At 46.4% G+C, this 25,887-nt stretch overlaps 1 protein-coding gene and 2 non-coding genes across 14 annotated transcripts in view; all 3 read right to left on the reverse strand.

Annotated features, from left to right (window-relative positions):
• UBAP2 (ubiquitin associated protein 2) overlaps positions 1-25,887 on the reverse strand; it is a 123,250-nt gene that overhangs the window by 1,444 nt on the left and 95,919 nt on the right. For 11 of the 12 annotated variants that reach the window (XM_075560039.1, XM_075560042.1, XM_075560037.1 and 8 more), the window contains 13 exons: positions 23,975-24,164; positions 21,119-21,329; positions 17,878-18,119; positions 17,487-17,656; positions 13,511-13,724; positions 8,660-8,699; positions 6,613-6,796; positions 5,756-5,825; positions 3,158-3,353; positions 2,525-2,688; positions 2,207-2,254; positions 489-567; positions 164-369 (listed from right to left, as the gene is read on the reverse strand). In XM_075560039.1, the coding sequence (XP_075416154.1) occupies positions 164-369; positions 489-567; positions 2,207-2,254; positions 2,525-2,688; positions 3,158-3,353; positions 5,756-5,825; positions 6,613-6,796; positions 8,660-8,699; positions 13,511-13,724; positions 17,487-17,656; positions 17,878-18,119; positions 21,119-21,329; positions 23,975-24,164 (2,014 nt within the window). The remainder of the gene's footprint in view (positions 1-163; positions 370-488; positions 568-2,206; positions 2,255-2,524; positions 2,689-3,157; positions 3,354-5,755; positions 5,826-6,612; positions 6,797-8,659; positions 8,700-13,510; positions 13,725-17,486; positions 17,657-17,877; positions 18,120-21,118; positions 21,330-23,974; positions 24,165-25,887) is intronic. The other variant, XM_075560036.1, reaches the window with a different exon arrangement.
• Positions 7,438-7,517, reverse strand: LOC142460662 (small nucleolar RNA SNORD121A). The gene has a single exon (XR_012786827.1). It is a non-coding gene; the product is annotated as a small nucleolar RNA SNORD121A (small nucleolar RNA).
• Positions 23,786-23,866, reverse strand: LOC142460660 (small nucleolar RNA SNORD121A). The gene has a single exon (XR_012786826.1). It is a non-coding gene; the product is annotated as a small nucleolar RNA SNORD121A (small nucleolar RNA).

Consider the following 25,887-nt stretch of genomic DNA (forward strand, 5'->3'; position numbering starts at 1 on the left):
AGGCAGCAGTTGGCAAACTCGCAACCAAGGAGACCTGTCTGCTACTAGAGTAACTGGTGCAGGAGCTGATACCAGACAGGAAGGGTGGCGCCAAGCCCAAGAATCCCTGATGACTGCCACTCTGGCCCAGCACAGGGAGGACGGGGACCCTGCAAATACTCACAAACATGGTGGGCCCATACTGGAAGGCACTGGGCACGCCGGTGTAGTAGGGGAGGCCAGTATAGCTGTAGCCGGGGGGCAGCGCGGGGTTCAGAAAAGGCTGCTGGGCGGTGTGGTGGCTCTGAGGTTGGCTCTGCTGTGGCTGAGCCAGTGTAGTGGGGGGCGCAGGGGATGTGGAGTCCCCACGGCCAAACTTTGTGATGTCACCTAGGGGAAGAGCACTGGTGCTGGTCACTGTCCACCGTCCAGTCACGGAGCAGCCCCCAGGTCTGGCCGCCCCTCCAAAGTAAGCAGTTAGGCAGCTCTGCGCCATCAGAAAGACCCACCTGAATACGGATTACTTGCTAGGCTCCCGTCTCGGCTGGCAAGGGCTGTGGGTGTAGCAAATGGGATTCCGTAGTAATCCTAGGAGAGACCAGGGCTCTATCAGCAGTGTCCTCCCCAAGAAAGTAGGCCTAGCCAGGGCAGGGCTGTAGGGCCAGAGGAACTGTGATGGGTGACCCTGTGTGACTGGTCAACTAAAGACAGTGGCTGCCCAGTCTCACATTCCGTTTACATAGGGCTACAGGCTGACTGCCCCAAGCTGAAGAGTTTTGCTGTATTTTCCTGTAGGAAGCTTCTGCAGCAAGGGAAATAGGTTGGACAACATAAACCTGAACCCAGGTCAGCAGGGAAGGGATGCTAAAAGGTTTAAAATGATCAGGGTAACTCAGGGGCCTCGCCAGACTGGCACAGGTAGCAGCAGGGCTCTGGGTGAGACCCCTCACCTGGCTCAACAGCCTGCCAAATGTACTGTGCACCCAGGCCCTGAGAAGACATGGCAGCCACCACCCATCAAAGCCATGGGGGCTCTGCAGAAGGAAGGATGTGGCAGTCCTGGACACAGGACCACAGCGCGCTCCTAGGCCAAGAGGACCGGCTTACAGCCAGACCAGCTGCCCTGGCAAGGGCCGGCTCTGGCACTGTCATTGGCACCCTATCTCCGGGCGCATCTGCAGAAAACCCAGAGCATCCACTCCACTTGGACTCAGAGCAGAACACCAGGAGGAAGATGGTGCAAGGAAATGGGGGTCTCTTGGCAGAGCATACGACCTATGGGTAGAGAAGACTGCCAGCTGTTGGCTAAAGACCCGAGGAACAGCGGAGGCTCTGCGTCGCATAAGCTGGGCCAGTGGACTTCACCAGTGGAAGGGCAACAAGGGCTGTGTGGATGCAGGAGGCTGCCAAGGCTGTGGATCCCTTGACTTGGCAGTTTCTTTCGAAGCCCGTCCGCCTGTTCCCTCACAAAGCCCATAGGTCCGTTGGCTACCCTGAAAATCTGGCATCATGTCATCAAACCCTCCCGGACACTGTGGGGTGCAGACAACCGCATGCTGGGGGCTGAGCAGTCTAGCTGCTGGGCCTCTGAGGCAGGCAGTACTTAGCAGTTTTGTCCAGGAAGGGTCTGGGCAGAGCTCCCCAAGCTCTGTGGGAAGAGAAGCAACAAGCCCAGCAGAGGGTCCAAAGTGCTTTCCCCAGCACAGTCTCTGCTGGGCGACCCGAGCTGCCAGCTGCCTGCTCCCACAGCCACCTCAGGGGAAGCACTCTCAAGGGGCAGCCCAGTGTGAGTCTGTAGCACCAGGGGACCCCCTAAGCTTGCTCCAGCTGCTCGCCTGGCTGGGTGGAGGAGTGTCGACTCTGCCCTCATACTGCGGTTTAATCAAAGGGTACCCAAGCTCAGAGTCACCGAATGGAAGCTTTCTAAAACTTCCTAGGTTTGGTAAGCAACACCTATGCCATGCATCATACTGTTTTCCTGGAAAAAAAAATTTTAAGTGGGAAGGGAAAGGGTCCACATTTTGTTGGGAAGCTGTGTGCTGGGTGAGTGGCCTTTATGTTCTCCACAAAGAATCCCAGGTACTATATGGCCAGGTCACACCCACCCAATGGAAGAAGTTATGTCAGCGCTGGTACCAGGGGATTAAAAGTGGGTATCCTGAGGGCCTGGCTGGGAGGGAATCGGGGATGGGGAAGTCTGGCTGCTCCCGCCCTGCCCCCTACTCACCATCGGCAGCCGTGACTGCAGCATCTGGAGCTCGTCGTAGCCATAAATCTGCACGCGGACCAGAAAGAGCAGGTTGGGACCCACACCACACCCCTCTGGGGTACCCAGGCCCATCTGGGATCCTCCAATTGTTTGGGGGCATATGACAGAACCAGGAGAGGGGCCTGGATCTGGCGCTAAGGGAACAGTGTCTGGATTGCCTTGGTGGTGTTGAGATAGAAGAGGCGTACCAGGGGCCAGAGGAAGAGAAAAGGGGAGTCAGGGGAAGAGCAATAGCCCAGGGTGGGCGCCCCCGGCCCAACCCAAGGCCCCCCTCACCAGGTCCTGCCAGGTGCCAGCCCCTGAGGTCAGGGGGGCTGGGGCCGGCCAGGAGCTCCATCGGGCGCTCACCGGGTAGGCGGGCAGCAGTCCTCCAGGGCCCACGAGGTACTGATTGTGCAGCAGCGGAGGCACCCCTTGGGGCAGGTTGGGGGGCGCTTTGCCTGCAAAGGCATAGACCAAATGAAGGGAAGTAGCCTTGTCCAGACAAAAGCACCGCTTCCACTATCCCAAGGTGGCCACACCCAGCAAACACGGACACAGGGCCCAAATGGCCCCGCAGCACAGGACAGAGAAAGATGGGGGTGTTTCTAGTGCTTTCCACCAAAGCGACATATAGTTATTAAGAAGGCCGGGGTGGCTGACAAGCCAGGCAGAGCTGCCAGAGCATCTCAAGAGGCTTCTCAAGTCACCACGTCCTCTCAGCTCGAGGAAAACTGGACAGAAAAGCCTGGGGAGCAAGGACCCTGATGATTGCCGAGATCCTGCCTGAGCCGGCCTGGGGGTCGGACCCCTCACCTGCTTCCTCCTTGTGAGGCTGGAAGGTCAACAGGTGTAAAAACCCAACTCAGGGCCAGAGCAACACTGCTCTTGGCAGCACAGGGCAGTAGGCCAGGCAGCTGGAGCATGTACCTGAGGTGACCAAGGGCGCAGCCCTGGCGCTGCTGCTGGGTGCACTCACGGCGGCCCCGCCCAGGCAGAGGGTGTTCACTGCATTCATGCTGCTGGGGAGGCTGGCCCCTGAGGAGGTGGCATTTGAGGCGGAGGTTGCTGCTGTTGAGAAGGTGGCCGCGGACTGAAGGGCAGGGCTGCTCTCCACATTGGCATGCTGGCAAGACAAAAGCCAGGAAACATGGGACTGGAGGAGGAGGGTGCTGGGAGAGCCCAGCCTGGGGTCTGGACCTGTAGTGTCCAGAGTGGACTGGCAAGCAAACAAGGCAGACACCTGGGACCCCTGAGACCTTCCCCACCACCGGGACCCGGCTGAGTAGCCACATTATGAGAAAGGGGTTCTGTGACTTGATGGTACACATTCATATCTGAAACAAGGCTGGGAAACCTGCGGCACAGTCAAAGCAGACAATCAGCCCATGAAACGAAAATCTACCTCACGGAAATGCAAGCGGTCCCGGGTAAGCTGAGCCCAGGGCCACAGGCGGGCAGCCAGTTCAGGTCCAAGTCCCCTAGAGTATCCTCTTAGATACTGATCTAGAAGCCAGAGAGGCTTCTGGCACTAAGACTTGGTGACCTCTTACGAGCATCACAGCTTTACCAACCCACAAGGCGCAACCTAGAACTGTGCTTGTTTGACAAGAGCCCCTACGGAGGAAGGGTGATGCCCAGCAGAAAAGCCCCACAAGAACCCGAGGAGCTCCCGGAACCCTGGTCAGCCGCCTGACTGCAATCATGAGGCGCCTACGTGAGTGAAAGAGAAACACTGAGTTAGGGGCAAGGTACACCAGAGAAGAGATTGGAAATGGCTCCCCGACCCGGGGACCGGCCTCCAAGCCAGGCCACAGGCAAAGGGACTGCCATGTGCTTTGCCTGCAGAGACGATGAGCTAGGTCAAAGCGTAACACAGCACAGCTGTGGGGAAAACAACGCACTGGATGCTCCAACACGGGCACGTCTCCAGAATAGAGGGCTGCGTGCAGAAAAACAAAATGGAAGGGCCTTGTTTATGGGCCACTCCCATTTCTGTTAAAAGGGAGAAAAAGGGAGAAAAGGGCAGAAGACGGGAAAGATGAACATGCCCGCATGTTTCTATGTGGTTTAAAAAATGACAACAGGTGAGGGAAACAGCTGAGAGACAGGAAGTGTTTCCAGGTCTATGCAATTATGTTAGCAGGTGGCCCTTCCATCACACAGGCAGGGCATGGGCCTCACCGGGCTGGGCGGCAGCTGGCTGTGGAAAATAGGCTGTGCAATTTGGAATTTCTTGCTGAGAAACTGGACTGTAGCCACCCCAGCCCTGCAAGAGTTCTGTAGGCGCAGCCAGCCAGCTGGAGGTACTTGGTAAGAGGGCAGCTCCCAACTCCACTGGCCACAGTGGTGGCACTGGGCATGGGTTCCAGGGCCAGGTGCCCACCCTGGGCTTTACTTGGAAGAAAGCTATCTGTGTGTTTTATGATACAGAAGTATGTATGAGATTTCACTTAGAAAAATGGAGAAAGTCAAAACGTTAGCCAGATATTGAAGGAGAGATAGGTTTGGTCCCGACCCGTTGTGTCCCTATAAATGACATGATCCCATCAGAGAAAATGAGCTCCAATTTCCTGCCTTCTCCCACGAACATCCATTTGAACCACCCCCCACCCACCGCTGACGGATCCAGCCACACTCAAGAGCTCGGACAGTTGCTTTTCTCCAGGCACCTTCCTTTCTACCTGTGCTGATGCTCAAGGCCCTCCTACCTTTCAGCGGGACACCATGCCCCTCCCCTAACTCCTCATGATCAGTTACTCCTGACCCTGACCGTATGCTCCCAATCACAATTCCATAAGCCGCGCTTGACTAAGTCACATCTCGGCTTACTCTTCAGCATGCCGGGGCAGTCCTAGCTGGCACACCCACTGGGACTCTCTTCCTGTACAACTTCCTGAACTGCAGTCTCTGGCTCCTTGCCTTTCCCACCTCCAGGCTCTCTTCTTTAATGTCTGGCCTTCCCAAATCTCTGGGCTAGGGAGGGAGGGTGTGAGATGGCACGAGATACAACCCAGGAGAACCAACAGATGGCTGGCTCGGGCCAGGGAGGAGTCTGAGGGAGCTGTACATGTGTATGTCCACAGCAAAGGAAGGCCACTTCTTTGTACGTTCTCTTTCCCCTTTCCAACGGCCTTCACAGAGTTAACGACCAGGAACCATGCACTTAATTAGATTCTTAGTAGAGCCCAAGCTAAAAGGCCTTACATAAAACCTCAACCTTTTTAGCCCGCTCGGTAGAAAAGTCTCACATAATGACTAGAGAGCTCAGCAGATTCTCAAGTTTAAGTCCACCACCTAACAGTCCTGCTGAGGACAACACAGTCCAAAGAAATAATTTCTTCAGGAAGGCCCCTACTCGGGGAGCAAAATGCCCCTCCAGGCTGCCTGGGAAACTCACGTTACTAGATCAAGGCATCTCAGGCAAGCAGCTCCTGCATGTGTGTCAGCTATGTAAAGCCAACCTGCCTGTGTCTGAGCTCTAAGCTCACTGAGCAGGGTGGGGGACCGGGGCCTGAGGACACTCACTGCGTGTGACGTGCTGGACGGCAGTGCAGCGTGCGCAGAGGAGAGGCTGCTCTGATGGCTGGAGAGAGAGCTAGAAGACAAAAGCGATCACATGTCCACCTGAGCCAGTTCTGAACTAAGAGCCAGGTTGGCTAGAAACAAATGGGGCGTTGTCCCCAGGCTGTTCTGTTTTCAGACCCATCATTCCTCACCCCACAAATCCTAGTGGCAGGGCCCTGGTGGTCAGGCCATTCGCTATGGGGATCTGATCCATCTTGACGAGGGAAACCTCTAGAGTTAAAGTAAGTCAGCCATCACCATTTTCCCTTTCGGCTGAAAAAAGTGAACACAGGCTGGTACTCTGAATACTTCCAGTGGTGGCTTCCCAGTACATCTGTGGGTGAGGGAAACGGGCCTATGTTCAAGCCCACATGGAGTAATCCGAGCCTGTGCCCCCACTGCACTCCAGGTTCCAATGGCACACTCTGCTGAAGCGGGCAACAAAAGACTACTCAGAAAGCACTTCCAAAACCCTGCTCCCACAACTCAACTACTGAGCCTGTTGAGTGCACACTGCAGCACGCTCAGTCCACATCCCAGTATCAAGAAGAGCCCGGGGCTGGGCGGAGAGGCAGGATTCAGGCACCCTGCAGAGGGCCGGAGAGGTGCAGCAGGAAGGGATCCAGTGTTCTGTGCTAGCCAAGGTATTACGATCAAGCAAGATTTTCACATAGTGGTGTTACCCAGCCAAAATGCTAGCAACAAGCCAGTTCATCAAGCTGGAGGGAAGGTAAGTTTTGGTTCATGAGAACCACCACCTACAGGGACCCAGGCCTCCACTGCAGCATTCCTCTCCCCAGGTCCTGTGGTCTCCACACCTGCTGAGCGGAGAGAGGGGGCTGCTGGAGCGGTCGCCAGGCTGGGGTACGGAGGGCAGAGTGGCAGTGTGCTGGGAGGTGGCGGGCAGGAGCGTCGTGCCGGTGGTGGTGCTGGGCAGTGAGGTCACAGAGGGAAGGGCGGGCGGAGTGTCTGTTGTCTTTGGAGCTGGGACGGATGACGTAGCTGCAAGAAACAGATCTGATAAGTTCCAAAGCCAATGCTGAGCGTCTGAAATCCCCTCAGACTCCAAGGACATGTCCGGCTCAGTTGAAACAGTCATATTCCCCAGAGAAAAGCCTACGAATGTACCAGCGAGCCCTTCCCAGGGCTCGATCACAACGCCCTTCAGCAGCTACGCAGGCAGGTCTCAGGCAAAGGATGGGAAAAGACACCTTTATACCCAGAAACTGATAGTGCTGTCCAATGGGCAGCCTTCTATCATCTAAAAGAATATGCCTTTTAGTGGCACCAGGAAAGGGGAGAGGCTCTGAGAACAATATGAAATTATAAGACAAGGAAAATTTTTCTTACAAAGCATAGGCAAGGCATAATGAAGACCTGGTGAGCAGACTACCCAGAGGTCTTTGCATTTATCAAACCAGACTGACACCGCCTAAGTCACAGTCAATTTAAGGCAGGGGAGGGTTGACTGTGCAGAGTTCTGGATGCTGTGGAATAGTCGCATGCTTCTAGCTGCAAAAAGAGCACGTGCCTGCGTGCCTGTGGCCAGCCTCGATTTCCCGACAGTGAGACCATGGTCTGTGCTTCCAGAGGCCCCTCGGGGCACGTAGAGCAGCTCTGAGGACGCAATCCCTTCTCACACGACGGAAAAGACTCAGTTTTAGGTTGTCCACACATACAGCTCAGCTATGTGCTTGGAAATACAACATCACTGTCTTTCCGGGTTAAGGAGAATCAGCCTCTGCCCCTCAACTGGGACTTGATCTCGCCTCTAGAAGCCACTGATTTGCTTGAAGGAGAAGGGTAGTAAAACTAACCTCGTGAGTGTCACGACAAAATCAACTCTTACAATGGACTTCACATTCGCGGGGTCTTCTCTTCACTGAACATGTGAAAATAATCCCGAGATTAAACCTGGTCTGAGAGGACCCAGATGAGGGCCCACCGGCATCCCGCCTCGTGTATCAGAGGCCCAAAGTGACCGCCCTTGTGGTTCACAACAGAAAGCTTCTCGGAAAACGGGATGGACAAGAGAGGCTGGGAAATTGAAAACCTATCAATGTATGCCATGTTTTCTGAGTTGCCCACAGCTTACGGTCTCCTATAAAATGCCCACACAATCTGGGGCAGCTGTTTGTGCTTGAGCCTACAGCCAGGCAGTCACTCCAAGCGGACCTGGGAAACCCAGGAGTACCATCAATGGATACCTGTCTGTCTTGCTGAAAGAAAATCTAAAAAACATAAACTATCACACACAGGCTAGCCAATCCCCAGAAACAGCTCACAGAGGTTCCCCTGCACCGCTTCCAGTGATCACGGAGTTGATACAGAATGGGCTGGAGCGGGGGAGGCGGCAGGGGTGCCTCTCTTTTCCCCCAAGCGCCCAGAGCAAACACTGTGCCTCTCTTCCCAGCAATAGCCCTTTAGATACTGAAAGCAGGGAGCACATCCTTCCTGAACCAGTACACTAATTTTCCCATAAGAGGTCCTTCCACCATCTGAGAAATTGCCTCTGAGCCAAGTGTCTTTGAAACCCACACTACACCTTAGGTTTGGCTGCAGTCGTACTAAGGGACATGACTGCTGGACCATCACCTCCCGCGCCTTACTATGGCTATGACATTTCTACTCATACCTGTCACTCAGGAATCTCTAGTCAGAAAAACAAGAGTTGGTTTCCTATTGCCAATGAATCTGGCTTCTCTCTGTTCTGATGATGGGTTAGGAGCAATTACCAGGAGAAAAACGTACAACAGCTATTGCTGCAGAATCTGGCACCGGACAATTGTCGTTCTGCATCTCATTAGCTATGCTCGCTTTCTTTGGCCTCCCCAGGCCACGCCAGCTGTCAGCTTATGTACTTACTGTCTAGAGTCTGCTGCCCTCGGCCGCCACCAGGTCCACTCTATAAGGAACAGAAAAGAAGAAAGTGAATAAACCACAAAACGCAAGTGGCGCTCAGAAGCGGAAGTGGCTGCTGCAGTTTTTAAGGAAAGAGAACTACAACAGGCTCTTAAGAATTCTCACGGAGCTGAGAGGAGTATTCAGACAAGCAATGGACACACAGAAGGCCCACGTCACAGAAAGCAATGAGACAGGAAGTGCCAAGGCACATTTGGAAAAGGCAAAGTATTCAAAGAACTTAAGTTTTATTGTGCTTTTTTTTTTTTTGGTCTCATATTACAACTGTCTCCTGAGTAAAACTTATACAAGAGAAAAATATATCCCAAAGTAAAACTAAGATGATTTCCAGAAACGATCATATTTTATATCACTAGTAAAATGGTTTTCAGAGAGAGAGAGAGAGAGATTGATTACTTTAAAACATAGCTTCTCTGAACTGGAGAGTGACGAGCAGGTGAGGCAGTGTGGCAGAGCCCAAGAGAGTACAGGATAAAAATCCACCAGTTGAATGACCCTGATATATTTCATACAAGAGACAGCCTGGCTCAAGGCTACCCTACACCCATGAAATCTGTCCTGAGATGAGGGGAACATGGCTCAGAAAGAAAAACAAATCACATTCTGTTCTTCCAAGTGTCGAGCTACTAAAGAAAGAGAGAAGAGACCACATGGCTGTAACTGTGCTGTAGCCCAAACCATGCACAATGTCTGCTCACAGCATTATACTTATCACAATGCACCTTACGCTAAGCAAGCTGAGACTGCTTACAATAGCCAAATGCCAACCACTAGAAAGGAGCGGGCGTGACCAAAAGGGTTAAGATCAAGAGAGGGGATTCAAATATACAGAGACCAGGGCTCACTGTCACTACATACACACAGGACATCAAGCTTCCTCAACAGCAAAGACCATGACACACAAAGAAGTTGTGACACAAGAATGGGAATGGGCAATAGGGAAAAACAGACATCAGACCTTAGGGAACTTGATTACATTTTGACAATCAATTTTAAAGTACATGTGGAAAAACAAATTAATGTGACACAGAGGCTACACTATCTGAAGTGGGCATATTCTAGACTGAGGCTGGCTGGACCAAAGCAGAGAAGTATCAGAAGGCCAGGCGAGCCCGGCCTCACGCAGTCCCACTGGGCTTGCAGGACGGGCGGCTCTGCGCTTGCAGAGTTGCACTATGGTAGGCATGACGGTAGGACGATAGGATTGAAGCCTGGGAAGCATGTGTCTGGCATTTATCTTATAAACAGCATAAATAAGTACTAAGAAAATGTTCTGCAATAATGGAAATATTCTATCTGTACAGTGTCATATTTTAGCCATATATACTTATGGAGCATTTAAATTGGCTCATGTGCCAGTAGAATTTTAATTACTAATGTTAATTAAGTGTAAATAACCACATTACAATGACAAGTACAGGAATAGACTTCTGATTAAGGATGATACATTAAGAACACGCGGCTTTAAAAACAAAACACTGCCAAACCAGAAAGACAAGTGACAGTTGAAAACAGTGGCAGTCACAAAAGTGTCGGACTGGAAAGCGTACCAATGATGGTAACTGACTTAGGGATGCCAACAAGCCAACGCCAAACCCGGCAGTACGGAAAACAGTAAAGAGCCCAATTTACATGGAAGAATTAAACTAAGCAACTCATAACCCTAACAGCGGACCTGGAAGCAAAAGTCGAGGTGGAGCTCAAAGTTGGAGGGTTTGCTTAAAGTCTGCTCTCCCCGGTCTGTCTGTCTGTCTCTGCGTCTCTCTCTCTCTCTCTCACACACACACAAACCACCTCCTGCAGGCACTAAACTAAAAATAACACCGGGTCACGGGTGTAGTTTAAAAAAAGGATGGTAAATAAGCCTACAGAGAAGTCCCTCTATCTAAAGGAGAGGGCTGGGCGGAAAGCGGTCTCTAAGCAGAGTGATTGGGAGAGAGGAGGACAGAAGATCAACAGCATAAATCTGACCTGACAGTCAAATCCCTCTGTGATGCAGGCTTAGATATGATCTGGTTTCCAGAATTTTCAGTGTTTTGGGTTTGTATTGTTTTGTTTGGTGTTTATTCGTTCACAGTAGGGTGTGTCTCAGAGGCGTGATTCAATGGAGGTCACCCTCTTGAAGCGGTGTCATATGCTCTTCTGTTTTTCGGTATGTGAAACCCAGGAGTAATAAACATAGAGGGGCAGCAAGCAGAATAAGGGTTTTGGGGACGGGAGGCAGGGGAGTACCGTTGGGGGCGTAAAAGGAAGATGATGTCAAGGAGTCCGTGTAAAAAAAGAATGGGTGGAAAAAAAAAGAATGGGTGGACACTGATTGAGGAAGCAATTGTACAATTCTACTTGAAGTGATAGAAATATGGAAGGATATGTAGTAAATACCAATTAATTAATAAAAGTGTTTTTTAAAGATAAAAAGGAAGCAAAATATCAATAGATAAAGTTATGATGACAAAATTAATGTTGTGACCCCAGTTGCTCTCTCCCATTAGGCTCTCCGAGAACAGCATTTTGCCCTCTGGGAAAGAGACTTGAGACTATGCCCGAGGAAAACGAAATACAGTTAATGGTAAAGACCTAAAGGGTCTAACATAAGAGTCCCCCTGCCATCCCCCAAATCAGACCCTACCCTGTCTGTCTGCCCATATCAAAGTCCAGAGCCCAAATCTTCCCCAAGCCAGAACCTAGTTAAACTTCTTACTGCCAATCTCTTCAATAAAATATGTCAGCCAAGTAAGGAGTCAACTAGGTCCACAGAGATGAAGCACGCCAGCCTGTGTGATCCAAGAATTGAAAAATAATACAATTCAAATCTGGAGAAGGGAATGGTATCTTAACCCTTGCTCTGCAGAAGGCTACGAATGACAGTGGAATCCCACAATCCATTGCAGGGTCCTGACATGGATTGCGACTCTGAATCAGCTTGCTATCAGACAGCCAGTAAAGACCATTATGACAGAGGTAATCAGGTTAAAATTTAACACCTTTTCATATGCTCTTCTCCCCTTTGACCCATTTAAAAGTGGATTCAGTTTTTCTTTCTTTTGTAAAACTTTTCCTTTGTTTTGTTTGATCAATGTTGCTGGTTTTTTGGTTTCTTGGATTGTTTTGCATGATTTTCTGTATATGAAATCCAAGATAGGCAAATCTATGGACACTAACTGGATTACCACATACCTGGGGACATGGCAAGGGAGGTTGTGTGGAAACGGAGAACTAATAATAATAACTAAGAGGAAGAAGGAAATGTTCTGAAATTGATTGTGGTGATAAATGTACAACTCTTCTCAATATGAATGAACTATTAAATTGTATATGTGAATTATATGCCGATAAATCTATGTTAAAATTAAACATGGCAGGCAAGACAATTCAACCCTTCAGTAAAACATGTCATCAAAGCTGACAAACAAAAGGGTGGGGGATACACTGGGGACACTGGAGGGAGACGACCCTCAAAAGCAGTATGTGATGAGCACCCATCAACAACCTGGAGAGAGAAAGAGGCTCTGGATAGTAACAACAGAACAGCAAAAAGCAAAGACATGCAAAACTGAAAACAAAACTCTTCTAGAACAGGAAGGGAAAGCTGGAAAAAAAAGGGAGAGAATGGGTGGGGTGAGGAAGGCAAGCCTGATCCTTCCCTTCAAAATTATTTTTATCCCTAAATTCAAAGAACACAACTTGTGTCTCTCAAAAATGCTGCCACTGCCACTGCCACTTTGGGGCAGTGTGAATCAGAGAGCACCTTCTCTGGGGAAGGGGGACAGAGACGGAAGCGCTCCCCTAGGACAGAGACCTAGATGGAGGCTATGTCAAGAAGCAACCGCTTCGCACGTTGGTGTTATTGTCTGTGACTTTATGAAAGTACTTGCTGACATACCCTCATGATCTCATTTTTAAAATGTGGATATGCGAGTCCAGAGTAGAGGGGTATACCCAAATTGTAGCAGTTTGGGAAGGTGGGCTATATCATCTGCCATATTTTGATTTTCTACAAGGAAAAGGTGTTCAATTATTAGTCGTATAAGTTGTCTCTTCTTGAGAGAATGGACAAGATGAAGATGATGAAACGAGTTAGGTTGGCACAGTGGATAGTTGGGCACTTTCCCCCCAATGTTTTTAAAGGGAGATTTGTACACTCCTGCTTCAGAGTCAGACCATGCAAGAAAAAGGTCATGCCCTACACCTGAAAAGCTGTCTCCTGGGAGCACAGGAAAACAAGAGCAGACGGCCTTTCCCGAGAAAGAGCCACTGACAGGAGAAAAGAGAGGCCCCGAGGAAGAAGCTGCTGGCTAGAAACAAGCCCTCGAGGAGCAGAGCTAGCCACTGGAAGAGTGCATCCCAGGGAGGGTCTGAAATGCTTAACAGAAACCTCTGATCACTTCACTGTCAATCAGCAATCTTAATAAAATCTGAGTCTTTTAACTCAATACAGCTATGGTAACACAGAACAGAACCATGTGCAGTTGGCAAAAAGAAGTTCTTCAGGGAGAGGGATGCCAGAGTCATACAGACAGAGAGCCAAACTGCTCACACCACACCGAGTCTTCTGCACAGTGAGCGTGTGTAACTTCATTCATTCACATGCATGCGTGTTGGAGAAGCAGGTTTCAAGTGAGATGGCCACTGTTCCTGAAGATAACAAGGACATACAATGAACTAGCAGGGTGCTACTAAAAATGGTAGGCAATGGCTCACCAAGGAAGGACTATTCAAGACTTACTTTCCCAACTCACACACTGAGCTACAAAAATAAGATGTTCTAAGATTGGAAATGGAAACATGACTTACCGTGACGGCTCCTGCAGCAGACTCTGGTGGACTCGCAGAGCTTTGGTACGGAGTCCTGTTGTGCACTGCACTCTGGTCACTGGAGGACGACGTGGTTACTGGACTGGTGGAGCTCAGGGATGAGCTGCTCAGACTGGAGGAAGGCGTGGCAGATGCTGTACAGGTAGAGTCCTGAACTGCACTGGTCATTGGTAAAGACGTCTTCAAAGGATCACTCAAAAAGAGAAACACGTATGACCATTTCAGTCCATTTGTGTCCACTTACATAGCTTCATGAAGTAGAACTAATCACTTTGAAGTCATATTTGAAATAAAGTAAGTATCTGCGACTACAAACTTAACACAGCTGGACTGAAAAATGCCAAGAGTGTTTCGAAACAAACCACCCTGGGGTAACCTCATCTGAGTAACAAAAAGAAGACATAAAGAATCCTTTTGTTGTTGTTGTTGCAGTTATTCTTTGTTTCAATCTTTATTTAGAAAGTTCAGTAAAATAATGTGGTATCACAGTTCAGAAATACTTTAATCTTACTATAATTTAAATGGAAAACTTAGTCATTTTTAAATTTTTAACAATGCAATTTGTAAAAATAATTTTACATCTATAAAATGAATCATTATTTCACAATAAATCATTCACTTTTATTACCTGAAAATGCTTTTTTATTATATAAAAACAGTAACTTCTCTTGTCCACATGCTGAAATTATCCATTTCTCTTAATCCAGCATTTCTGAAAGCTGTGTATAAAAATATCATACTACAGATTCCCCTGACATAGTCATTAGAACAAAATCAGTAGTAATTTTTAAAACATAGTTGCTCAGTAATAAAGAATCCTTAAGGAATATATTTCTGAAAAAGTACACATCAGAAAATGAACTAGATAAATGGAAATGCCTAAAAAAAAAAATCAAGCAATTGTGCTCATCAAAAGACTGTTCAAAATATAAAGAGAGTCTACTGACTGGGAGGCAGGGGGAATTGGCAACAGTGATTCTGACACAAGGGATCAATTTCTAGAATTTGTTCACCTTCTCAACAAAACCAAAAATCCAATTTGAAAAATGGGAAAAGGACACAAATAAGCATGTATCCAGAGGACAATCAGGTGATCAACAAATATACAGCAATGTTTGCGATCATTAACCATTCATAAGAAAATATAAAAACACCCCTAACCTCTCTCTGTCCCGGCCCCACTGCTGCGGAGTCAACTCTGACTCAATGGTGACCCTGGTGGACCGGGTAGAGCTGCTCCACAGGGTTTCAGAGGTGGCCATTCTTTACCAAAAATAGACTGCCTCTTTCCAGGGAGTGCCCAGAGGGTCAAACCATCGACCTTTTGTTAGGAGCCCAATGTTTAACCTAACTGTACCTGATCTTCTCTAATTAGCTATTTGAGATGAAAATGAAATATTAACAATATCTTATCACTCTAAGAAAAACAGCAATGATTACAGAAAGCAGAAATAACAAATACAAGGGTGTGGAGAGACTGATGGTCGGACAGGAAATGATATAGTATGTATAGTTTTGACAGAGGCTATTTCTATATATGTGGAAAATGTATGATATTTCCTTTAAAAAACTGAGTAAACAAACTATGGTGCATACACATGCTCAATCCAACTCACTGCACTGCTGAACTCCAACTCACAGCGACTTTTTAACACAGCACAGAACTGCCCCTATGAGTCTGAGAGACTATAAAGCCTCACCTTTCCCCCTCGGAGTGGACTAGTGGTTTCCAACAGGGCTCCTTCAATGCATTACAACACACCTTTCAATCGTAACAATAAATCTGTGAAAATTAGCTGGATGAATCTGGTGGGCATTAAGGTGCAGAGTGAAACAAGTCAAGCACAAAAAAACCTAATATTTTATGTGACCATTACATTAAAACGTCAAGAAAAGGTTTGCACAGGGCAAAACTTCCATGATAGTTACAGGAATGTGTTAACTTGGGTGAAGGACAAGGGAAGGTACAATAAGGAGGGGGGCAGAAATCCAGGTCCAAAGCAAAGGAAGGCAAGGGAAAGTACACAAGGCAACAGTAGCAAGTATATATACATACACAACAACAGTCGTAACAAGTAATACTTTTGAATGGAGTGAGTCCCATGAGTATGTAGTTTGGGCTGAGGCTAGTTCTACATGTACATCTGTGTATGCTGTAAAGATATCCACCTGAGTGCACAGTACAGAATATGAGGGGAAAGGAGGGTAAGGTTTAAAAACGTAAGTCAAAATCAAACACCTTGAAGGAATGAGTCACTGGACTCCGGGGCTTAGCATCAGTTTGGGAGACATCCAGGTAAATTGGTTTAACACAGTCTACAAAGACAAAAGTCTACCTTTTGCTTTGGTGAATAGCAACTGGGGTCTGAAATGCATATGAGCAGCTATCTAAGATGGTCTCTCCTTACCCGAAGGAAAAAAGCGTGAAGAAAATCTAAGACGCATGGAACAACTCATCCAAAGCACTTAACGGGCCAGAAGAGCAAGATGGTGCCCAGTCACCAGGACCAGCAGAATTACAACATAATGTCATAGGCAGAGTGGGAGAAAAACATAAACAAAATCCAAAACCATGAAACAGAATATGTCAAGTAAGCAATAACACCTGCGAGGGACCTGTGCCTCAGGACAATCAAACATGTGAAACCAAAAGGGCAGCATTTGCCCCCAAACAGTCCAGAAGGGCAGGAAAGAGGGAAAGAAGGAAGAATGGAAACGGGGAGCCCACGGCAGAAGGGAAAAGAGGGTTATTACACTGAAGATATTACAAATGACATCACCAAAGTGTATGTAAATTGCTAAAGAGAACACTAATTTGCTCTATGAACTTTAATAAGGATCAGGTTTTTTTTTATCACCTGGGGCTTCCTCACATGGTTACATGCAAGAGCAGGTCTGCTCGGACGTCTGTAGACACACAGAGAACAGTTCACGCCTAGACTAACGTTTTGGAGCAGTCTGATTCGTAGAGCTAACATACAGAAACCACCTGGAATGTGCATCAATGAAGGAATAAGCAAAATGGGCTATACGGAATCCACACAATGGAATATTACCCAGCCATGAAAAGCAATGAAGTACCAACACACTGTTATGGTTTGAACTGTGTACCATTAATCTCTTTATTTCTGTTCCTTGCTATGTATTAGTGAGATGAGAGTGGTATAGGATGAATTTCAAGTCAATCTCTTCAGATATTAAAGAGGTAAGTCAGGGTTCTGAGAGAGGTGAGGGAAGCAGATGGGAGACATGAAACACCACATTAGCCTGCCAGGAATAGAAGTGCCACCTTCCTGAGCTAATAGAAATAGCATGCCTTCACTCAGGCTTCCGAACTGCGAGAAAATAAATTGGTTTGTTAAATCCACTCATTTGTGGTACTCTTCATGCTACAATATGGATAAACTTTGAAATACTACACTAAGTGAAGGGTTCTACTTCCATTATAGAAACTGTGCACAGTGTAAGACACGACAAAATAATATGTAAATTATCAAGGGTTCACGAGGGAGGGGTGGCCAGGAGGGAGGGGAAAAATGAGGAGCTGATACCAAGGGCTCATGCAGAATGAAAATGTTTTGAGAATGATGATGGCAACAAATGTACAAATGTGCTTGACACAATGGATGCATGTATGGATTGTGATGAGTTGTATGAGCCAATAAAATGATTTTTAAAAGGAAAAAAAATTGTCCACAATAAGCAAATCAAGAGGACAAAAGGAGATTATTGGCTGCCAGGCAGGGGAAAATGCAGAGGGCCTCATGATTGCTATAAAGTTTCCTTTGGGGCCACGGGAGCACTCTGGAAGCAGAGGTGGGGGCTGTAGAAACCTATTGCCATAGGCTGCATTTCTCCAGAGTCATGTCTTGGCCTCCATGTGGGTTTTGCTTTGCAAACAAACAAAGAAAAACATTTAATTCAGTCAAAGAAAGAGCATCAAAAAGTTGTGTACCTTAAAGACTTTGAATACAAGCTAATGGGAATCTGACTGCTATTTTCATTGCTTGGAGCTGATCCAAATTCAGAGAGAGAGGGTTCTGATCCAAATTCCAGGGCACCAAACTGAACATTCAATCCCGTGACATCTGCAGAACCAGGCATTTCCACGGCAGATGCTGGGATCTGAAAGCAGGGCCAAAGTGTTAGGAACAGAGGGTCAGGGGTTTTCAGTCCCATAGGCCTCCTGCATAGGCAAACAAATACCTGTGTGCTCAGCAAGCACCGGGCCCTACAGGCAAGCCGGAGGGACCAAAACATAGCATCACTATTTCTGAGACCGAACCTATGACTTGAGCTAGATGGAAAGTCACCCCTGGGCTGAGACTTCCCAATGGTACGCCCACCTTAGAAGCAGGAGGAATCCGCCTTTTGGGTAGTTTGATGTGTTTGGGCTGTGGTTGGTGGGCAGGCACAGCCATGCTAGGAAGCTGCAAACGTTTGTTCACAGTAGAGGTCCCGTCTCCAGATGCTGACTCTCCAAGTTTGACCAGGCCAGGAGGAGGAGCAGGGACTGCCTGCGCCTGGTGCTGCTGTCGCTGGCTCAACTGGCTAAGAACTGGGGATGGCTCAGGCTGAGATTTGAAATCTAGAAAACATGTGAGGAACATAAAGAAAAAGAATGTGAGGCATAATCGATTCATTAATTGAATGGGCTTAGGGGGTCCCTCTGCCACCATAACTTCTAGTTGCTCCTGAACTACTTCTAGCTGAATCTTGTGTGTGTGTGTGTGTGTAACAGATAGATGACAAATGGGAAAGGACCAGCCTGTGTCTAATATCCCATATAGAAGACAGTTTACAGTAAAACACACAGGTAGATAAGAACAGTGCCCAGGTGCGGCTACACATGCCTGGCCTTTAGCCAACAAAAATATTTTCTTTGTTTTATAGAATTATACTTAATTTTAAAAATTACTTTGTTTTTTGCTTGTTTCTTTTACTTGGGAATATATGCCATGGTCCAAAATTCAAAGATGTAGGGCAGTGTATGATGAAGAGAAACCTCCCCTTCCATCACAAACCTCCAGATTTGCTCCACAGAGGCTCGACTAGGACTTTAAGTATCCCTGTATACCTGGCATTGGGTAGCTAACTGAAAGATGAATGGATCGAATCTATCAGCCACTTCCTGGGAAAAAGATGAGGCAGTCTGCCCATAAAGTTCAGTCTCGGAAAACCCAGCACTTCTACTCTGTACTAAAGGCAGTGGGATTGGGTAAGTCTAGATGTCTTATGTCTGCACACTTGTTTTAAATTTTACTGTTTATTTCCCTCACAATACTATGTACGGTCCTATACCTTGCATTTCTCATAGACAGCTAATTTTTAAGACCCCCTATGTTCCATATCCACATAGGATGAAGAGCTAGGGCGCTCATGCCATGACTGCACAGCACCCCACCATGCACGGACTGTGCTTCACACAACCAGCACCACTTTAACCAACTTTTAGGCTTTCCGATCTTTAGTATTAAAGACAATGCTAGCGTGAATACACTGTGAAACCTGGGAAAGCAGAACCTGTGTGAGGCAGCGGTCTGCCAGAGGAAAAGCCCGAGCGCTTTCCATTCACAGGGCCCTCAGGACCGTGGTCAGAGTGCACTCGGACAGCAGTCAGCCATCCGCACAGGCTCCCAGTCTTTCTGCATGGCGTTTGACTCCAGTGCCAAGGGTTCCTGAGGATTCCTAGAGTTCCTGGTCCCAAAGGTAAATGTATGTAAACTTTCAGAGCCATTTCAAAACTGCTTTCCATCAGGGAGCACACCCTCTTGAACACACTCAGATACCAAACATTCATCTGTTAGTCTGATTGGTGGAACATGATAGAGAATCAATGTACATGAAAATTATCCAAGTTCAATAACATCTTATTTCATATTCTTTAGTGGTCTTTTCCTATTGTGTCCATATCTCTGCTCATTTGATTCTTTTTCATGTTAAAAAAAACCAGTCCTTTGTCTATGATGTTTTCAAACATGTTGATCAATGATGATCTGACTTTCAGTTTGGTTATGGTGCTTTCGGCAAATCTAGAAATACCTATCTCAAAGATTACTTAAAATTTCCCATGTTCCCCCACCCCCACCCCGCACTGTGTTCTTGATCCATTATGTTTAAATATTTGATTCATTTGGCACTCGGGTTTGCAGTGGGAGACAGAAATCCAACTTTACCTTACAAATAAATAGCCAGTTTAACCATCATTTACTAAATAAATTGTCTTGTTCCCACCGACAAAGCCAGCAATCTTGTTCTGTACAGAGCGAGCAGAAGGTGAATACAATGGGCTTTGAAGGCCTGTCGTTGCTGTGTGCAAGGGTTCACGGTCAATACAGAAAAGCTGTGTGCCAGTAAACTTTACCACCTAAATAGGTGGCCTATCCAGTTGAAGGTCTGTGGTTTGTCGGTTCACGATTGGATATATTTATTTCTATCTTAAATTAAACTATTTTTGAACTTAATTTTAGAGGCATGAACCAGAAAGAGACTTCATAAACAAAATGCAACTGGAATGTTCATGTATTACTTCTTAGTGAATCTGCAAAAAAGAAGTAGACCACGGGAGGCCTGAGACTGAGCTCCGTTTAGAAAGGTACACTTGCAAGGCTGACCCTTGAGGGCTGCCTGGGTCTCTATGGAATCTGAAATTTTGGGTTGTGCATGGCCAAGAGCGCTTGTTATGTTGCTGTTGCCCTGTACCAATGAGTCACTTCTGACTCAAGATAGTCCTACAGAACAGATTGCTGGACTGTCATCTTTATGGGTACAGAGCACCATATCAGATCTTGTTCCCCAGGGAGGCACTGGTGGGGTCAAACCACCCCTCTCTGTTCGTCGTCAAGCACGAAACCAGTGCACAACCAGGGTTCCTTGGCTCTGTAAGCAGCCCCATCAAAACCCTCAGGCACCAAGCTAATGCGCTTCCTTAGGAGACAACACGTGAAACCTAGTGGTGGTCCGAGGACCTGCAACAAGTAAGGCCTCTCACCGAGCCGAAAAATTCATTTTCCTCTCCTTCTGCTCTCTAGACACAGAACAACCCAGATAGCCTTTCCATATGGTTACAGAAGCCCACCGGTGTCCTACTATGGAATGAGGATTCAAGCCACAATTTCAATAGGAGTATAGTTTAGAAACACTTAACTTACACATGATGTCTTAACAATACAAACCACAGTAAGTAAGGCTGGCCAGCCAAATAATGGTGGATACATGGGGATTTAAGACTGAGAAAGCAACATGGAGAGTGAAGGTTAAAAGGCTGTCCACACTCCATGTTCTGCCACCACTCGATTCTAGTGGAATTCAGAAAATTCTGTTTATGAATGTACTCAATGTGACTCTTTTGCATCTGCCTATGTCTACCGAGCCTTTGCCCATCTCTTAAAGGCCTACAAAGAAAGATACATAGATGAATGGAGCAATTTGCACAATAAAAAGCTGACCAATTCAATTTAATTCAGAAATGGTGCGGCACTTATACAAAACTAAAAAGAAATCTCTCTGGATAAGCTCCCCATTAGCATTCACAAGTCAGAAGGCTCTGCTCAGGAGGAGAAAACAGCACAGAAGAGACATACTTACCAAAGTGACTGAGGACTGATGACTGAGATGCTGTGGGCTTGAGGTCCCAAGAAGAAGTGGTTGCTGGGGAACTTGTACTATTCTGCTGTGAACTCTGGGTGGCAAACTGGCCCAAGCTAGGCGTTTTCAACTGGTCCAGAATCTGGGAGCTGGTGATGCTGGCCATGTTGGAAGGTGCTAGCTCTCCAAACCCGGAACCAAGGACGGATGACTTTGAAAGGAAAGGAAAGTAGATACTCTCAGCCACACAGAAGTCCCACTGCCGGCTTTCAAACACACCAGTCATTTCCAATACTATTAGAAGGGCTTCAAATTTCATGAAAAAAAAACTAGAATTGGATGATAATGAGATTCTTTCCATGGACTTCGTGCCTCCTCCCTTGTGAGAGCCTGAATATCACACTTACCAAGAGCCACTTAAGAAAATATTACTTTATAGTGTTACTATGCAACAATAACTGCACAAATAAATTTAGCACTCTCTTCTAATTCTGATGAGAATATTTTTACAATTATTTCAAGAAATTAATCTTAAAAGAAAAAAGAACTGATGCCACAAGTGCACAATCAAAATACCACTTTTTTTCAACTATGTGTTAAATGACAAATACATGCCTGACACATACAATCAAACACTTTTCTTAATCTATGGGCCAAAAGAGTCATTTTTAAAGAAAAGGACAGGCTTGGACATCAAAGATATCAACCATGAACTAGCTCACCCTGCAAGGACACATGCAGGCCAGAGCACTAAGTTAATTAACAACTAATACTCCAAAATCAGACATGGAAATAGACAAGGATTTGACGTTGAGCAGATTCCCGGATAGTGTTCCTATTTCAGATTGTTTAGACCAGTAACAAACACCATGCATGCTCCATAAGTAAGTACACAAAAGACAGTGCTGCATCTCTCCTACCTACACTGTCAGGACAAAAAGCAGGATCTAGGAGAAGTAAGAAGCAGGTGGCAGATCAACTACACGATTGCACATCACCAAACCCAAAACAAACTCACCGCCATTAAGCCGATTCCAACTAACAGCCCCAGTAGGACAGAGCAGAACGTCCCTAGCAGGTTTCCAAGACTGTAACTCTGTACAGGAGAAGAAAGTCTTATCTTTCTCCCAACCTGCTGTGGTTGCCAACCCAACACATAATCACCCTGCGCCACCAGGACTTCTTTTTAAAAGCCATAAAAAACCAATACACTTTTCATTCTCCTGAAAAGACCAAATCTAGAAAATTAAGGGGGTTTTGTTGGCTTGTTTTTTTCAGTGCAGTTCTTGTGATTTGGGTAAAAGTTTGCAGGACAACTTTTTTATTCCAATCAACAATCCATACACATTACGCTTTATGACACTGGCTGTAATCCCCACAAATGTATTGGCCCTCTTCCTGTTTCCTCCCTGTGTCTGTCAGTCATATCCATTGCCTTCCTGTCTTCCTTCCCACTCTTTCTTGCCTTCTGAGCTTTAGCCCTGGGCAAATGCTGCCCTTCCGGTCTAGTGTGGCTAGGTGCTCTAAGGAGCACACACTCCTCTGTATTATTGTTCACCCCAGAGCCCTGTCTACTGCTTCGCTAAAAATGGAGCCACTTCTTACTCTGCTTCCTCAAAGCGTTGGAGTGTTGGTCATGAGGTAAGTAAGCAACACACCTGAAGGTCATTATAAAAGTGACCTATGATTTCAGGGCCCCTAATGGAGATTCCACCAAGGACACTGCATCACAACTGTCGCAGAAAAGGGAAAGGCAAAGGAGGAAAGGACGTGGATGACTCAGGAAAACACTTGGGGTGGGGTGGGAGCGCTTACTGAAGCTTTAAAACCAACAGATGGCATCATGCCTCGGCCTCTCCCACTGCAGTCATTAGCACCACCTCATGCACGGTCACCAACGACACTAAAAATGCTAACTTCACAAGCCAGCAATGCAGACTCACTATACAAAGTTGAAGATTGGTAGCAATGAAAAGGTGATAAATTGAATCAATCCTTCCTTTTATTAGATGGCAGCTAATGATTCTTTGAATTAAGCAGGGGAGAAAGATTACATCAAATTCTTAAATTCTACTGTTTCCCTAGAGTGGAATGCAAGGGAAAGCACCAGAAAAACTGAACCAGACAGTCATCATTAGTGAGAGCTGTAGGCAGGCCTGTGGGGCACACACTCCATTCAAGGCCTCCCCCTTCCCCACGACTACCGCCAGCAGGGCAAGCACTTCAGTTCACTGGCCTCCAGCCATATTTTCCCACATGCTCCCACCAGCCTGCGCCCAGATGCTTCATTAATCACTCTCATGGAAAGTTGGGCACCTAGCACTGATAAGGTTATTTCCACAGACACACTCCCAAACTCTGGAAGCTGATACTACACAGCTTGGCATTTTTGCAGCTGTATTTTATATAAGAACAAAGAAGAAAAATGCAAAACATATAAGCATCTTGGCAGACTTGAAAAGAACAAACTGTACATATTTTAGGGGTAAGCCAATATTGACAAACATTGAAAAAAAGAAAACATAGAAATTCTATCATCTTAAGCCCAGTGCCAGGCAGGGAAGCAACTCCCGCTAGCAATCATTAATAAGAAGGACTTCAATCTGACTAAATGATCATGACTGAAGAGAACATGGACAATCATAAAAAAGAACTATTTTTATCTTTGTCCAGGAAACTCAGCGAAGTTGAGTCCACATGAAGTCATCAGATATGTGCTTGGACATTGCACATCATTGTTTTCTGGACGGACATTTACTGTAAAAGTCTCTATGTTTAAAAAATAATGGTAAGAAGCAAATCCATTTCTAGAGCACATTTTCCTTAAAGTCTTATACTGAAATCAAAGTGAGTTACCAGACTCTGAGGAGAATAGGAGTTGACAGCAGAGGAGCTGCCGTTCCCTGGTGCCATCTGATTGTTGTGTTGAGAATTTGTGAAGACAAGGGCTTGGCCAAAACCCTGCTGCTGGGAAGAGTCAAAGGAGTTGGCTTCTGAGGCTTGGCTGGAAGGAGCAGGCTTCTGCAGCAAGGCTACGAGATCAATGCTATGCAGACAAAAAGCAAATGAGAAACCAGTCAGAAGCCAATCTTACCAAAAACATTAATTTCAGAAATGAACCAATAAAAACTGATTCATGCTAAACAGCTACTTAAAGGAGAAACCTGGGACACTAGAGTTTGAAGAAGCCAGAAGGGGAGCATCAATCATCAAATAAAGCGCACAAAATACCAAGTCACTGAGACATGGTTTTGCCAAGAAAGAGACCAGAGTGTCCTGAGAAAACACCAAAGAAATAGTACAATGATGACTGGTTCAAAAAATTAGAGCAATTGAGTAAATACAGTAAAATAAGTTTGGCTTATTTCTTTTTTTCTAAATCGTTTTATTAGGGGCTCATACAACTCTTACCACAATCCATACATACATCAATTGTATAAAACACATTTGTACATTCACTGCCCTCAATATTCTCAAACATCTGCTTTCCACCCGAGCCCCTGGCATCAGCTCATTTTTTGCCCCCCCTTCCTGCTCCCCCCTCCCTCATGAACCCTTGATAATTTGCAAATGATTATACTGTCATATCTTGCACTGTCCTATGTCTCCCTTCACCCACTTTTCTGTTGTCTGTCCCCCAGGGAGGAAGTTATGTGAAGATCCTTGTCATCGGTTCCTCCTTTCCAACCCTCCCTCCCTCTACCCTCCTGGTATCGCCACTCTCACCACTGGTGCTGAAGGGATCATCTGTCCTGGGTTTCCTGTACCTATTTGTACCAGCCTGGCTTATTTCTTTCAGCAGCTTTTATTACTTAGATTCAGGGTTTCTTTAACCTTCCCAAAGGAGAGTGAGAATATATCCTTGGAGAATGAGAGTCAAGATCTGAACAGATCATTTGAAGAGTTTTTTATTTATCTTATATATTCCTGGGAGTTTTTCATTCAACTCCATAATAAACTTAAGTTTACCTAATTTTCTTACCTAAATATTCAGGGGAGGTGCCCAAGATAACAACACACACAACGTCAACTAGAACTCTTGTGAAGATGCCAGAAAAGCAACATTTCCATTTAAGATCTGAAAGCAAGAGGGGAAAGGGTTCCTCCAGATAAAACTACCTGACATGTGAATGAGCTATTAACTTCCTGAAACAATTTCTCCCCAGCTTGCCTAGTATCACAGGAACTCCAAGATGCTCAGGGTTCTCTTCCATACTGATTTGTTCCATTAACAAATTTCCAGGGGCTGGTTCCCAGCAGTTCTCGCTCTGTACCAGTCAGGCTGGCAGATTCTGGGAGGTCAAATCATTCATGACTCCCTCAAAAACAGAGCAATGTTACCAGCCCTGATTCCTGCTCCTTATAAATTGCCACTCTCATGTCTCCATGGCCAGACCGAAGTCCCAAACCAGTACTTTAGATTCGGTACTTTAGTACCGAAGCTTCTGATGGTCTACACCTAGGGATACACAGCCATAGTTTTTTATTACTTAGGATTTTCATGACTACAAAAATATCTTATCCAATGTAAGAGTCTGCAATAAAAGAATTTTAAACAAAAATCTTTTCCAAGAGCTAGATAAGATAGGGACACAGAAAATTAGATTATCTAATGAAAATGAAAAAAAAATACTAACCACTACAAAAGGTATAATCTTTAAAAATATATATTACGAAATATTTCTTTCTTTTTAAAAATAATTTTATTCGGGGCTCGTACAACTCTTATCACACTCCATCCATCCATCCATCGAGTCAATCACATTTGT

The sequence above is a fragment of the Tenrec ecaudatus genome, chromosome 10, assembly GCF_050624435.1.
Source record: "Tenrec ecaudatus isolate mTenEca1 chromosome 10, mTenEca1.hap1, whole genome shotgun sequence".
NCBI lineage: Eukaryota > Metazoa > Chordata > Mammalia > Afrosoricida > Tenrecidae > Tenrec > Tenrec ecaudatus.